Source organism: Panthera tigris, chromosome E2, assembly GCF_018350195.1.
Source record: "Panthera tigris isolate Pti1 chromosome E2, P.tigris_Pti1_mat1.1, whole genome shotgun sequence".
NCBI classification, from domain to species: Eukaryota; Metazoa; Chordata; class Mammalia; order Carnivora; family Felidae; genus Panthera; species Panthera tigris.
In genome coordinates, this window is record NC_056674.1 from 11,283,583 (window position 1) to 11,297,181 (window position 13,599).

Sequence of the window (13,599 nt, forward strand, 5' to 3'; positions counted from 1 at the left end):
GGAGCCTGCTCCAGATTCTGGGTCTCCCTCTCTCTCTGCCCCTCCCTCACTTGCTTTCTGTCTCTCAAAAATAAATAAATTTTTAAAAAAAATTAAAAGAGAAGAAAAGATGCTTGGTATGATTTCAGTCTTCTAAAATTTGTTAAAACTTGTTTTGCGGCCTAATGTATGATCTTGAGGGTCAGAGGAAGTGTTCAAGTTGCCCCTGGAGGTGGATGTGATGGAGAATGTTCCATGTGCACTTGAAAAGAATGTGCATTGTTTTTAAATTTTATTTTTAAACTAATCTCTCTGCCCAACCTGGGGCTCAAACCCACAACCCCGAGATCGAGAGTCACATGCTGCACCGACTGAGCCCTCCAGGCGCCCTGGGAAGAATGTGTATTCTGTTGCTTTTGGATGGAATGTTTGGCTTGGGCAGGTTTTTGAAACGTGTTTCTGTTTTAGAAATCACTTTAATTACTAATGTTGTCAAAGGAGAACAAGTACTTAGTTTAAAAGAGTCAAATACATCTGTGATTCATGATAAAAAGTAAAGACCACAGGGGCGCCTGGCTGGCTCAGTCTGAAGAGCGTGCAACTCTTGATCGCGGGGTCATGAGTTCGGGCCCCATGTTGGGTGTAGAGATTACTTAAATAAATAAACTCTAAAAAAAGAAAAAAGAAGACGAGGATGCAGCCATTTCCTTTCCCGCCTCAATTCCTGTCCCTCACAGGTGACCGCTTTAAGTCTTTCGGCTGACTTTGGTATCTGTCACCGTATTTCCCAATGAGGTGCTTACACTTTGAGTTTTTTAAAACTTTCCGGTTTTTCTTGCCCGTTGACCTCCTAACATGGAAATAAGGACGTAGTGCTTTTATTCCCCCCATATTTAAAAAAACCGCTTCCCTCTCAAATAGTTAACAGTCGTCACCGGCTCGGTCACATTTAGCAGTTCGGTACTTAGTGTCCCTGTGGTGGCCCTTCCATCACCCCAGGCTGATAGCGGTGGGTGCTAGTTAGTAGGTAGGGTGCTCTCGGTGCCTCTTTCCTTGCTCACAGTTGAGTGATGGCCCCCACTAGGAGCACTTTCCCTTGGCTTTACGAGGCAGCAGCCGTTGCGTGCCCGCAGACGTGTTTCCAGCCGTGGGGAAGAGGCGCCTGGTCCTGTCTCCTGTCAGCAGGCTCCCGAGGCGCCTGGCCCCCACTGCGGAGGAAGAGGAGTCCTTGTCCTCAGCTGCACAGTTTCCTGAGGAAGAGTTACATACCGGCCACCTGCAGTCCCGTGCTTAGGAAAACGCTTCCACAATAGTTAGCCGTGGCCAAGTGCTTCTTTGTAATGGACTCACTGGGCCGAGGTAGTCTTCCGCTCCCTCGGAAAACTCCCAGGGGCTGGTCCGCCGTCGTGCTGGAGTCTGAGGTGCCCCGGGGGCCTGGAGCTGTGGGGCTGAGGAGAGAGATCCAAGCCCACGAGTTGGGGTCGTGAGGGTCCGAGTTGCCCCCGGGAGCGGATGTGATGGTTGAGCGAGAAGTGGGCCTCGGGCGGCAGTGCCCTGAGAAGTAGCCCCTGAGGCCAAGGAAAGGGATCTAGCAGGGGACAGATGGGGAACGAGGGCCAAGAGAAGCGGACGCCTCCCAGAGTGCAGTGCCTCGTCGTGTCAGGGGACAGATGAGATAGAGAGCATGAGGGACGTGGGCGGAGCCGGGTGAGAGGGAGCCATGCCTAGGGTCCGTGGCTACCTCCTGAGGACTTCCACAGATCAGCCCTCTCGTTGAATGCCTGCTCTGCGTCCTACCCAGGGCTGGGGCCACTGCAGCGATGGGAGTCAGCCCCCAGCCCGGCCCTCACGGGGCTCACGGTCCCACTGGGGAGATAGGTTCATCGGCACACCGTGGTTACCCAGAGTGGTCGGAGCTTTGTTTGGCAGGGAACCCAGGGGTCTGGGAGTCAGGGCAGGCTCCGTGGAGGAGGGCGTATCTGAGCTGAGATACTCTGTGGTGTGGAGGACAGATCAAAGGGAAAAAGACCAGGACCCAGAGGGGCTCCTGGATGGCTCAGTTGGTTGAGCGTCCGACTCTTGATCTCAGTTCAGGTTTTGATCTCAGCATTTGAGTTCAAGGCCTGGAGGGGGAAAAAAAAAAAAAAAAAAAAAAAAAAAGAACCAGGACACAGAGACCAGTGAGGAGACAGAACACTACTTTATGTAGCCCAAGGGCAGAGCTGAGACCAGCGGGTGGGACATATTTCCAGGAACAAAATTCCAAACAGGAGTCAGGAAGAGGATGCTAGATTGACATTTACTGAATCGAGCAATTTCTCACTTAGTCTCTCATTGCCATTCTCCCCCCGCTGTCAGTTGGGTAGTTTGGTCTCCAGTTTACTGATGGGGGAACCCAGGCTCAGAAAGTGAGAGAGCTGAGATTTGAATCTAGATCTGCATGACCCCAAAGGCCTTCCTGCCATTTATTAAGCCCAGCCCTGAACTGACAGGTTTTTGCATGATCTCATTTAGTTATTTCGGCAATACTGTCCACAGGTGAAAGGGTCCTCAGTTTGAAGATGAACTAAGGCTTAGGGAAGAGCACTCCTTTGCCCACAGCGAGATGGCCCAACGTGGCCTCTGTCCTCCTTTATCTGGTGCACAAGCAAGAAATGAAAGCAGAGTACAACAACACAGCGTGGTGTTGAAGTCCCGGCAGGGTGACTAAGGGCTGATGAATAGGTTAGGCAAGTATTGCCTTTTCTGTCGCTAAAGCAACGTGTTAAATGGTCTCCCCCTTGGGAAAAGCAGCATTCTTTTGATTCTTTGGAGACAGGCTAAACCTCAAACTTCAGTAAAAGTATAAAATCAGTAACAGACAAGAATGTTTTGACAAAATTTGAACACTCATAGCGGCATTATGTACAGTAAATTTGAGGAAACTTCAAGGAAGGATGAGCTGTTCATCCATTCATTAAACATTGCCTTGTGCCTTCTTGATGCCAAGTCCTGGGCTGGGTATTTCTGGGAACCTGCCTGCCCTTAAGGAGCTCACAGTCCAGTTTCCAGGCAGTGACAAATGAGTTACCCATGGAGAAGGGAGAACTTGCCAGAGGCCTCAAGATACACAAGGCTAGTTGAGACATATTTCTACAACCATTTTAAGCAGGACCATCATAGTTTATTTATTTATTTTTAATGTAATGTTTATTTTTGAGAGAGAGAGCGAGCACAAGTGTGAGCAGGGGTGGGGCAGGGAGAGGGGGACAGAAGATCCGAAGCAGGCTCTGTGCTGATAGCAGAGAATCCAATGTGAGGCTCAAACTCACAAACTGTGACATCATGACCTGAGCTGAGGTCAGACGCTTAACCGACGGAGCCACCCAGCCACTCCAAGAAGCACCATCATACTTTAAAAACCATTCAACCCAGAATAAACAGTGTTGTGATGAGGGTTGCCCAGGGAGCTTGAGGAATCTAGAGGATATGTCTGACCCGGCCTAGGGATCAGGGAGGGCTTCTGGGAGGAAGGGACATTCCAGCTGAGACCTAAAAGATGAATTGGGGTGAGGTAAGAAAAGAGGAGTGAGGGAATAGTATCCCTGGCGGAGATGGAAGGGTGAGCAAAATAACCGTGAGCCCAGCCCTTGCAGAACTCATGATCCAGTGGGGAAGAAGGATCTTTCACCAGTAGCACCCAAGATTGATCAGGGCTGGGGTGTAGAAGCCCAGGAGGCAAGTCCTGCGAAGCAAACACCTTAGCTGCATCCTTGAGGACAACTAGGAGTTAGGAGACATGTAGCAGAGAAAAGCAGCAAAATCAAAAGATGGTTCTTTGAAAAGGTTACTACTACTCAAGGGAAAATACACAAATTTCCATTAAAAGGAATGAAAGAGGAGGCATCAGTACAGATCCTAACTATAGGATGATAAGAGGATACTGATCAACCTTAGCCAATAAATTTAACAATGCAGAAGAAATGGACAGTTTCCTTGAGAAAACACAATTTGACAATATTGACACATGAAGAAATAGAAAATCTGAATAGTCCTGAATCTGTTAGAGACATCAAATCCATAATTAAAAACCTTCCCATAAAGAAATGACTTTGCTGGTAAATTTTTCCAAACATTTAAGAAAGAAATAATACCATTATCTAAACTCTAATAAATAATAAAGAAAGTGGGGACACTTCCTTATTTAATGAGTCAAGTAGAATACTAATACCAAAAACCTAATAAAGCTATTACAAGAAAGGAAAACTTTAGGCCAAGATCTCTTGTGAACATGGATTCCAATATCCTAAACAAAAATATTAGCAAATAGAATCCAGCAATACGTAAGATGGATAATAAATCACGACCTATTGGGATTTTTTCTAAGACCGGAAGGTTGGGTTAGCATTTGAAAAGCAATGTAATTCAGCTTAGGAATGGTAGAAAGGAGAAGAACCATATGATCATATTATACAGGGAAAGCATTTGATAAAATTCAACACCTATCATGATAAAAGCACTCCAAAAACTATGAATAGAAAGGAACTTCCTTAATCTGACAAAGTTTATATCATCAAAAGAATTCAATTTTTTAACACCAAATTTATACTTAAAACTTAACATGAACACTTCCCCCAATGTTTTGAATAAGACAAGTATCACCTCTTCCAGTCAACATAATGTTGGATGTTATAGCTAGTGTGAAAAGGCAAAAATACGTACATATATGTATATATTCACATATACACACATACATATATATATGCCTACATAAGGGGCACCTGGCTGGCTCAGTCAGTAGAGCATGTGACTCTTGATCTCAGGGTTGTGAGTTCCAGCCCCGTGTTGGGGTAGAGTTTGCTTAAAACAAACAAACAAACAAACAAACAAACAAACAAACAAAAAAAACTAGTTAAAGGCCTATAAACTGAAAAAGAAGTAGAACTGATTTTTGATTGATGTGATGTGACTATGTACATAAATAAGCCCAAAGAACCTAAAACAAACCATTAAAATAAAGACATGATTTGGGGGAAGATTGCTGGATACAAGATCCATATACAGAAATCAGTTGTATTTCTACATGCTACAAACTAACCATTGGACAGTGGATTTTTTAAAATGCCATTCACAATGATGCTCAAACTCTTCAAATATCTAGAAATAAATTTAACAAAACACGTGCAAGAACTCTACTCTGAAAACCATAAAATATCGCTGAGAGAAATTAAAGAATACTTTAAAAAATAGATAAAGGGGTGCCTAGCTAGCTCAGTTGATGGAGCATATGACTCTTGATCTCAGGGTTGTGAGTTCAAGCCCCATGATAGCGTAGAGAGCACTTAAAAATAAAATATTTACGAAAGCAAACAAACATACTACTTTCTTCATGGACTGGAAGACTTAGTAACCTTGTTTTTAAGGCTCTCCAAATTGAACTGTAGATTCAGTGTAATCCCGGTAAACACCCTAACACGTGTTTTGTTGTTTGAAACAAGTTGATTCTAAAATTTATAGGAAAGTTAGAGATCCTGGGATAGAAAATTTTCAGGAGGAACTAAGTTTGAAGGTTTACACTATCAGATTTCAAGACTTACCGGAAAGCTACAGTAATTAACACAGAGTCGTATTGGTACGACAAATAGAGCAATGGGACAGAATGGATTGTGTAAAATGAGACCGACACAAACAAGTGGGTTTCCAGCAAAAGGAGTCCTGCAGCTCAGTGGGGGAAGGATGGTCATTCGGTAAATAGTGCAATTCCATATCCATATGGGAAAAAGCCTCGCACTGCTCCTTCCCTTGGATGTTGGCAATGCCTGGAGATATTTTTGGTTGTCAAAACTTGTGAGGTACCACTGGCAAAATCGTCCCTAGCTGAGAACCACTGACACATACAAATGTAAAAAGTCCCGGAGCCGAGGGGCGCCTGGGTGGTGCAGTTGGTTACGCGTCCGACTCTTGGTTTCGACTCAGGTCACGATCTCACGGTTCTCGAGTTTGAGCCTTGCATTGGGCTTCGCGTTGTCAGCACAGAGCCTGCTTGGAGTTGATTCTCTGTCTCCCTCTCTCTCTGCCCCTCCCCTGCTTGTGCTGTCTCTCTCTCAAAAATAAACTTTTAAAAAAAGTCACGAAGCTGAACTAGTATAATAGTGCACTAAGAAAAAATTTTTTTAATGTTTTATTTAATTTTGAGAGACAGAGAGAGACAGAACCCGAGTAGGGAAGGGGCAGAGAGAGAGGGAGACACAGAATCCGGAGCAGGCTCCAGGCTCTGAGCCATCAGCACAGAGCCCAACGTGGGGCTCGAACTCATAAACTGAGATCATGACCTGAGCCGAAGTCGAACGCTTAACTGACTGAGCCACCCAGGCGCCCCAAAGAATTTAGGTTTATGTCTTCTAAAGATACAACCAGAATTCAAGGACGCAGAAAGTATATTCAGATTTTCTGTGATCAGAGAATAAAAATGGTGTTTCACTTTGTACATAGTGAACATACCAGTAAGAGCCATGTCCTTTAGTTTGTATGTTATTGAATGAGCTGGTTCCTCTCCACGTTATTAAAATTCATTTGTTCATTACCAGCATTTCATTTCATTTTATGATAAACCTTTTCTCAGCTTTTTATTTATTGGTGACCTCGAGAGCATCATCAATCATGATTCTAGGCATGATAAGAGAAAATAGCTAATAAGACATCCCGTATGAATTAAAATTAAAAAAAAAAAAGGCAGTCCCCTGGACCCTCTAGAACTTATCCAGAGACAGCAGCAAAGGAACCCACTGAAGACAGTGAGCCGTGGCCCTTATCACACCCCAGGGACAGCCGCAGTTGCAGGGCCCCAGCCCTGGCTGCTCTCCCAGGCTGTGTGAGTACATCAGCTGATGGGTGAGGAGCCCTGCCTCCCCGTTTTCTGTCTCCTGGGTGAGGCAGTGTCCTGTGACTCAGCCGTTTTCACTGCTGGGAAACCTGCTACTGTCTGCACTCTACATGCCCATGGGCAGGCAGGGTGTGGATGGCCCGACTGGTCCATCCACACAGTGGAAGACTACTCAGCGATAAACCAGGGGGGCCACTGAAACACATGGTGATGTGTAGATTTCACAGGCGTAATACAGAGTGAAAGAAGGCAGAATAGAGAGTACAAACGATTTACGATGAAATCAGAAAGGGACTTAGTATAGGGATAGCATCTACCACGGGAGGTCAGAATAGCAGTTTTGGGGGGTACTGCCTGGAAGAGAGCCGGCTTGAGGGTGGGAGCCTGTTGGAGTACAGGAATATTCTAGATCTTAATCTGCATGGTGCTTACATATTAAAAAATTATCCCGCTTGGGGCACCTGGGTGGGTCAGTCAGTTTTAAGCGTCTGACTTCAGCTCAGGTCACGATCTCACGGTTCCTGGGTTCAAGCCCCAGCTGGGAGCCTGGAGCCTGCAGCCTGCTTCAGATTCTGTGTCACCCTCTCTCTCCACCCCTCCCCTGCTTGCACTCTGTCTCTTTCTCTCTCAAAAATAAATAAACATTAAAAAAAAAAATTATCCCGCTTATGGCTGGCTGGCTTGGTCAGTAGAGCATAGGATCCTTGATCACAGGGTCGTGAGTTCAAGCCCCACATTGGGTGTAGAGATTACTTAAAAAAAAAAAAAACTTTAAAAAATTTTTCAATCATCATGCCCTACACTTACCGTTTGTGTATTTTATGTAAGTTATATTTCGTTAAAAAGGGAAAAAAAATAAATGTAGTGAGGTCACCAGATTAAAAAAAAAATCATGTACATAACAGTTGTATTTCTATGTACCAGCCCCAACCAAAGTGAAAATGGAATTTAAAATACCATGAGTAAAATAATAAGTAAAAAGAAAATACCATGGATAATAACAAAAAAAATAAATGCCTGGGAATAAATATAATCAAAAAGATTTGCAGGGAAAGTTAGATGAAATGGAGACAGATACTACATTTATGGATTGAAAGACTCAACATCGGGAAGATGTCACTGTCTTGAAAATGATCTGTAGACTCATTGGAATTCCAACCAAAATCTGGGACAATGGCTTTCAACATTTTGACTGTTCCAGTTACATACAGACTCACATACAAAACAAGAACAAAAGTTTTGTGAGACAAGGGCTCCCCGGTGGCTCAGTTGATTTAGCGTCTGACTCTTGATCTCAGCTCAGGTCTTGATCTCAGGATCATGAGTTCAAGCCCCACGTTGGGCTCCGCGTCGGGCAAGAAGCCTACTTAAAAAGTTTTGTGAGACAGTACTTGTCCTGACTACTTAAGATCGCCTTTGATGTTTTCTGTTATATGCTGGCAGGAGTGGGGGACGTTGTATCCATGAGTTTGGGAAGTGAAATTGTGTGGTATTGGCCTTTCTCTGACTTACTTCTCTAAAGCGGAATGCCCTCAAGGGCCATCTGATGGTTCCTATCATATTCATGATCATATTTTTCATGCCGGTCTCTGCGACCAAATTAGATTCCATGACCCACTAATGGGACAAGACCAGCGGTTTTGGAAATACCGTGTGAGGGAAGACCTAGTTGTTCTAGAAAATCATTGTCCAGCTGAGAGCTGACTGACACGGGGTGGAATTCTAAGGGGCTTGATGGAATGTCAGAGTAGAGATGCCATCCGACCTCGCTGCTGAGACCGTCTCCTCCGGGTGGCCCCCTTCATGACATAGCCCACCAGGGGGACCCCTCTCTAGATTAAGCACATCCCACTGGACAGTGTGTCCGCGATTGTCACATGGTATATGCTGTTTATTTTCACTTTTCTGACTTGGCACAGAGTACAGAGGGTTCTGCTGTAACCACTGAACAACCTGTGGGTCAAACCTGGATAACGTGGAAGAATGATCTGGCCTGGGGGTGGGGAGGGGAGCTCGAAAGGAGGGAGACAGTGATAAGCATATAGTACAAGAAGCAGATACAGATCATCTGTAAAAATGGAGAGACAGGGGACGGAGGAAGGACAGGTACGTGGAGACAAAGGTCTCATCTTTTATATTTGGGCTGGGGGGGAGGGGTGGTCAATAGACAATGCGTAAATAGCAGTGAATTTCCAGTTGAAAAATTCAGAAATAGAGGTGAGCAAAGTACGCTTGTTATCAGATATCAGGGCCATGATGCCAGCAGAAAAAAAGGCTAGTTAGGGCGAGATCTAGGGGGCCACTGGGGTGGGCCTAAGGATCAGGACTTCTGACTTTCAACTTTATAGTTTGAGTACTTTATTTGCATGTAATGTGTTATTTTTATTAAGGAAAAGAATGGTAGTTTCTTTTTTTGTTTTTGTTTTGTTTTAACCGGCTCCTGGCTGCTGCCGTAGGTCAGCAGGGGGCTGACGCTGGGACAGGGACCCACTGTGTGTGCTTGGCCTGCTACTGGCCAGTGCGGGGGACACAGCAGTGGCTGTGATGGTCCTGGACCCTGCCCTCTAGGGTGCAAACAAGTGACTGGGTGACCAGATCATTCCCAGTTGTGATGGACGCTCTGAAGGAAATACACAGCGTGTGCAGAAGGGATAGAGATCCCTGAATAGGGAGGTCAGGGAGGGGACATCGGTCAGAGCTGGGGCAGAGCCTGGACCCGGACAGCGGATGAGGGTTTGGGAGAGACCTTCACGCAGAAGACTAGACACTTGGCTGAGGGGGTGGAGGGGTACCTGAGTCCCAGGTCTCTGGCCTGCTGACAGGATGGACCCAGGAGGAGGAACAAGTGTCTGTGGGGTCAGGTTTGGACACAGTGAGTGTGAGGTGTCCGGGAGACATCTGAGGGCCTGTTCTTTCCAGCTACCCCTTCTTCCCAGTTCTCCTTTCCCACATGGGCCTTGTTTCCTGAACCCCAAGTCTGGCTACTAGCCTGAGAGACTGCCATCAGCCCTGCCCCGAAAGCCTTGTCTCTCTCACACACACACCCTTCAACTGAATTTCCTGTGCCTGGACGTGTGCCCCCACCCCTCGTGCCCGCTCCCGTTTGCACACCCAGACCCCCGCCCACTGGCCCCGGTCCTCACGCTTGTCTACAGTGAGATGCTGGGACATTCGCCCAGGGATGCCAGCAGAAGCTGGTACTGTCTCCTCACCACCCTCCGGCCACTGTGCTTCGTGGGCCAGACATAAAGGATCATGTGACAGGTGCAGGCCTGGCTCCGGGGGGGGGGGGGGGCTGGGGTGTGGTCATCATCTCCTCGTTTGACAGAGGTGGCCCAGCGTGGGCTGTCATCTCTGTAGGTGGCAGAGCTCCAGGTGGACCCCAGGTCGGCCCGAAGCGGAGACCTCAGTGTGGGAGGGGTCGGCACCGCCTGGACTCCAGGAACCCCACACCACCAGGGTCTCCGTAACAAGTAGTAGTTAGTAATGGTGACTGCGGCCGCGGGCAGGTCACGGGAGGGCCCCGGGTGCGCTCCTCCTCAGATCTTACTTCCTGCTGGCTGCAGGCAGAGCTCGCCCAACGTTTTATGCTGCCCTACCCCATTTTTAGAAAATACTGTGTTTGCCAATCTTATTTATTTTTTGAGAAAGAGCACAAGCAGGGGAGGGGCAGAGAGAGAGAGGCAGAGGATCTGAAGCGGGCTCTGTGCTGATGCAGGGCTCGAACTCACAAACCCTGAGGTCACGACCTGAGCCGAAGTCAGACATTTAACCAGCTGAGCCACCCAGGCGCCCCGCCCTTTTAGAAAATTGAAAGGTTGTATACCCTCTAGCGCATTTTCAAGGTGACAGCTAAGCCTTGTCTTCCTGAATTCAAGTCGCCGCAGAGGATATAATTTCTGGTGTGCATGAATATTGATATTTCCAAACGGATTGGTGCCATCTTCCCTTCCAAGTATCTAATGCAATCCATATAACTGCTGCGATTTGCTGTCTGCAATTTCAGTTTAAAGGGGAAAAAAAATGAACGAGCTTTTCCTTTGCAGTCAGGAATTTCACATTATGCCTTGAACTTTGTCCTTGAACTTCTGTTTACACTTCCCCCGCAGAATGCTGTCTACCAAAGGATGTGTCAGCAACCCAAACACGCACAGAAATCCAAATTTTAATTGTCGTTTAGCTTCCGTTGGCCGAAAGGCTGCAAACGTGAAAATATTTTCCTGTGGATTTTTTAAAAAGACGAGCCCACAATTGACGCGAAACATTTCATACACGAGGCATTTGCACGGGTAGTTATTAAGCATTAAAAGTAAAGTGCTGTGTTGGAAATGAATCTCCGAGTGAGCTAGACAGGCGTCCCCAGCAATTTCGTGTGTCCTGGATGAGTGTGAATTACCCCAGGAAGGAGTCAGGGTCCAGCGTCAGTGCTGCCTCGGTTTTTAAGACTCAGATGCTGAGGATTTCCCTGCACAAAGCGGCAGCTAGGCAAGGAAGCTTTTGTTGCAGCAGCACCCGCCCAGTCAACTCGCGAGCTTCTTCCAAGGTACGTGCCCAAAACCTCACCGCAGAGAGCGCACAGGACTGTTAGCTCCGTCCTCGGGGCTGGTGAAAAATCTAGGAGGGGAGCCACCAGACTTGCAAATTACCCCGTGGTCCAAGTCGCCTCGCATCCATTCCCACGTTTCAGCTGCCCTTTCTTTGGAGCCCAGGAGGGTACCCGCCCCGCTGCAGCCCTAACTCTAAATTTTGGGAAGATTCAGAAAGAAAGTGGGGCGGGGTGGGGGGGGGAATGTGCCTTGCTTCTGAGAAGCAGGTTGGACGACTGCGTCCGGGGATGCTTGGCTGGCCTGCTGGTGGCTTGAGGGGAGGAGCAGAGGGAGCTCAGAAGCCTCTGGCAACTGAGCCTTTACACCTTCCCCGGACTTTGTGTCCTGGGAGCTGCTTGTAACCCTACAGGGGCACGGCCCCCAGGGTTTCTCATTCCTGGCTACTTGGCAGAATCCTCTGGGCGATTCAAAAAGCCGCCTGGGCTCCCATTCTCTGGGCTAGGTAGGCCAGCGCAGGTCTTGCTTAAAGCGATCCCCAGTGATTCTGGCTGTGGTGTGCCCATTGCGCCAACCTGGACACCGAAACGCGGAGGGGTGGGGCTTGTAGGGGGCTCCTGGCGCAGGACCTGACCCCTCTCTTCCCCCGCAGTGTACCACTGGGTGGAGATGCGGACCAAGATGCGCATCATGGGCTTCCGGGGCACGGTCATCAAGCCGCTGAATGAGGACGCGGCCGCCGAGCTGGGCGCCGAGCTGCTGGGTGAGGCCACCATCTTCATCGTGGGCGGCGGCTGCCTGGTGCTGGAGTACTGGCGCCACCAGGCGCACCAGCGTCACAAGGAGGAGGAGCAGCAGGCCGCCTGGGACGCGATGCGGGACGAAGTGGGCCGCCTGGCCCTGGCGCTGGAGACCCTGCAGGCACAGACGCAGGCACAGACGCAGGCCGCGCCTGCGCAGAGCGCCCTGGAGGAGCTGCAGGCGCAGATGCGAGAGGTGCGCGCCCAGCTCTGCGCCCGGGATGCGCCCCAAGCAGCGTCCGTGCCCCAGGTGGTATCCGCGTCCAAGGCAGTGTCCGCATCCAAGGATCAGGAGTCTGCCGAAGTCTGAACTTGGACGTGGTTGTGTGTGCTCTGATGTGGCCTTCTCCCCACACTATCCCTGCCTGTGCTGGCCCAGCGGAAACCACCGGGATCTTGATGGAACTTGGATTCGGTCATCCCCTACTGACCAGTGGAACCTTCCACCGGGACCGGCCCCCAGCAGGTGAAGCTCCAGCAAGGCTTCCTCCAGCTCGTGGGTACAGTCCACAGCGCTCATCACTGCACCCCCACCCCAAACCACACAGACCTATGGGGTCCCAGCCTGGACAACGGGCCGAGTCTTCTGGCAGGAGAAAAAAGGGACCCCGGACTTGAGCCGAATCAAGCTGTTTCCTCCCCACCCTCCCATCCCCCCAGTTACCTGATAAGTGTCACCTTTCCCCGGGACTCTCATCCTTTTCACCGGAACACCCCCTTCCCCTCGTCAACAGGTACAGACCGTTATAAAGAAATGCTGTGTCTTTCAGTGACTTTCTGTCCCCCTCATCTAAGGTGGGTTCCAGCTGGGCATCACCACTCTCTCTGAGGGGAAGAAAAGGGGGATCTTGGCTTGCAGTCGATCCACTGAATGTTATACGCCCCCCCCTTAACCTGATCTGTGGTGCCCTACCGAGACCCCAAGTGGAATATTCCAGCAGATTCCCCCCAGCCCGCAATCCTTCTAGTCCACGGCGCAGCCCGCCCGGATGACTGCAGGGCCTTCCGTGGCAGTGCTCTCCCAACACCCCTTCCGTGGCGGAAAAGTCGCCCCCGCCTCTGGCCAATCCGACTTCAGCCTGTGTACCTGCCTTCAGGGTCCATGAGCCTTTCCTGCCGTCCTTCCCCACCTTCCGCGCTATGTTCTTCAGTGGCCTGTCAGAGGCCTGCCAGCCATGGGCTAGATGATCACATTCCTCGGCTTCCATCCAAATCTGGGGACCTGGGTGCCCTTGCCCTTCTCCTCTGGGGCTCCGGGCTGGCCCACCAGCCCCCCTTCATGCGGTAGTACCCCCGGGCCTTCATTGCCTCCCGTCCCACCTCCATCCCACTGGTCTAGGCCACCAGTCGGTCTTAACCTTTATTCGTTTCCTGGGGCTAGCATACCCAATGACCACAGACTTGATTTGCCATC

At 49.0% G+C, this 13,599-nt stretch overlaps 1 protein-coding gene across 1 annotated transcript in view; it reads left to right on the plus strand.

Moving 5' to 3' along the window:
- The window catches only part of OPA3 (outer mitochondrial membrane lipid metabolism regulator OPA3), a 46,778-nt gene extending 33,820 nt beyond the window's left edge, over window positions 1–12,958 (plus strand). The window contains exon 2 of the mRNA XM_042970613.1: window positions 12,038–12,958. Within this exon, the coding sequence (XP_042826547.1) occupies window positions 12,038–12,495 (458 nt within the window). The 3' untranslated portion in view covers window positions 12,496–12,958. The remainder of the gene's footprint in view (window positions 1–12,037) is intronic.
- Window positions 12,959–13,599: the final 641 nt, after the last annotated feature.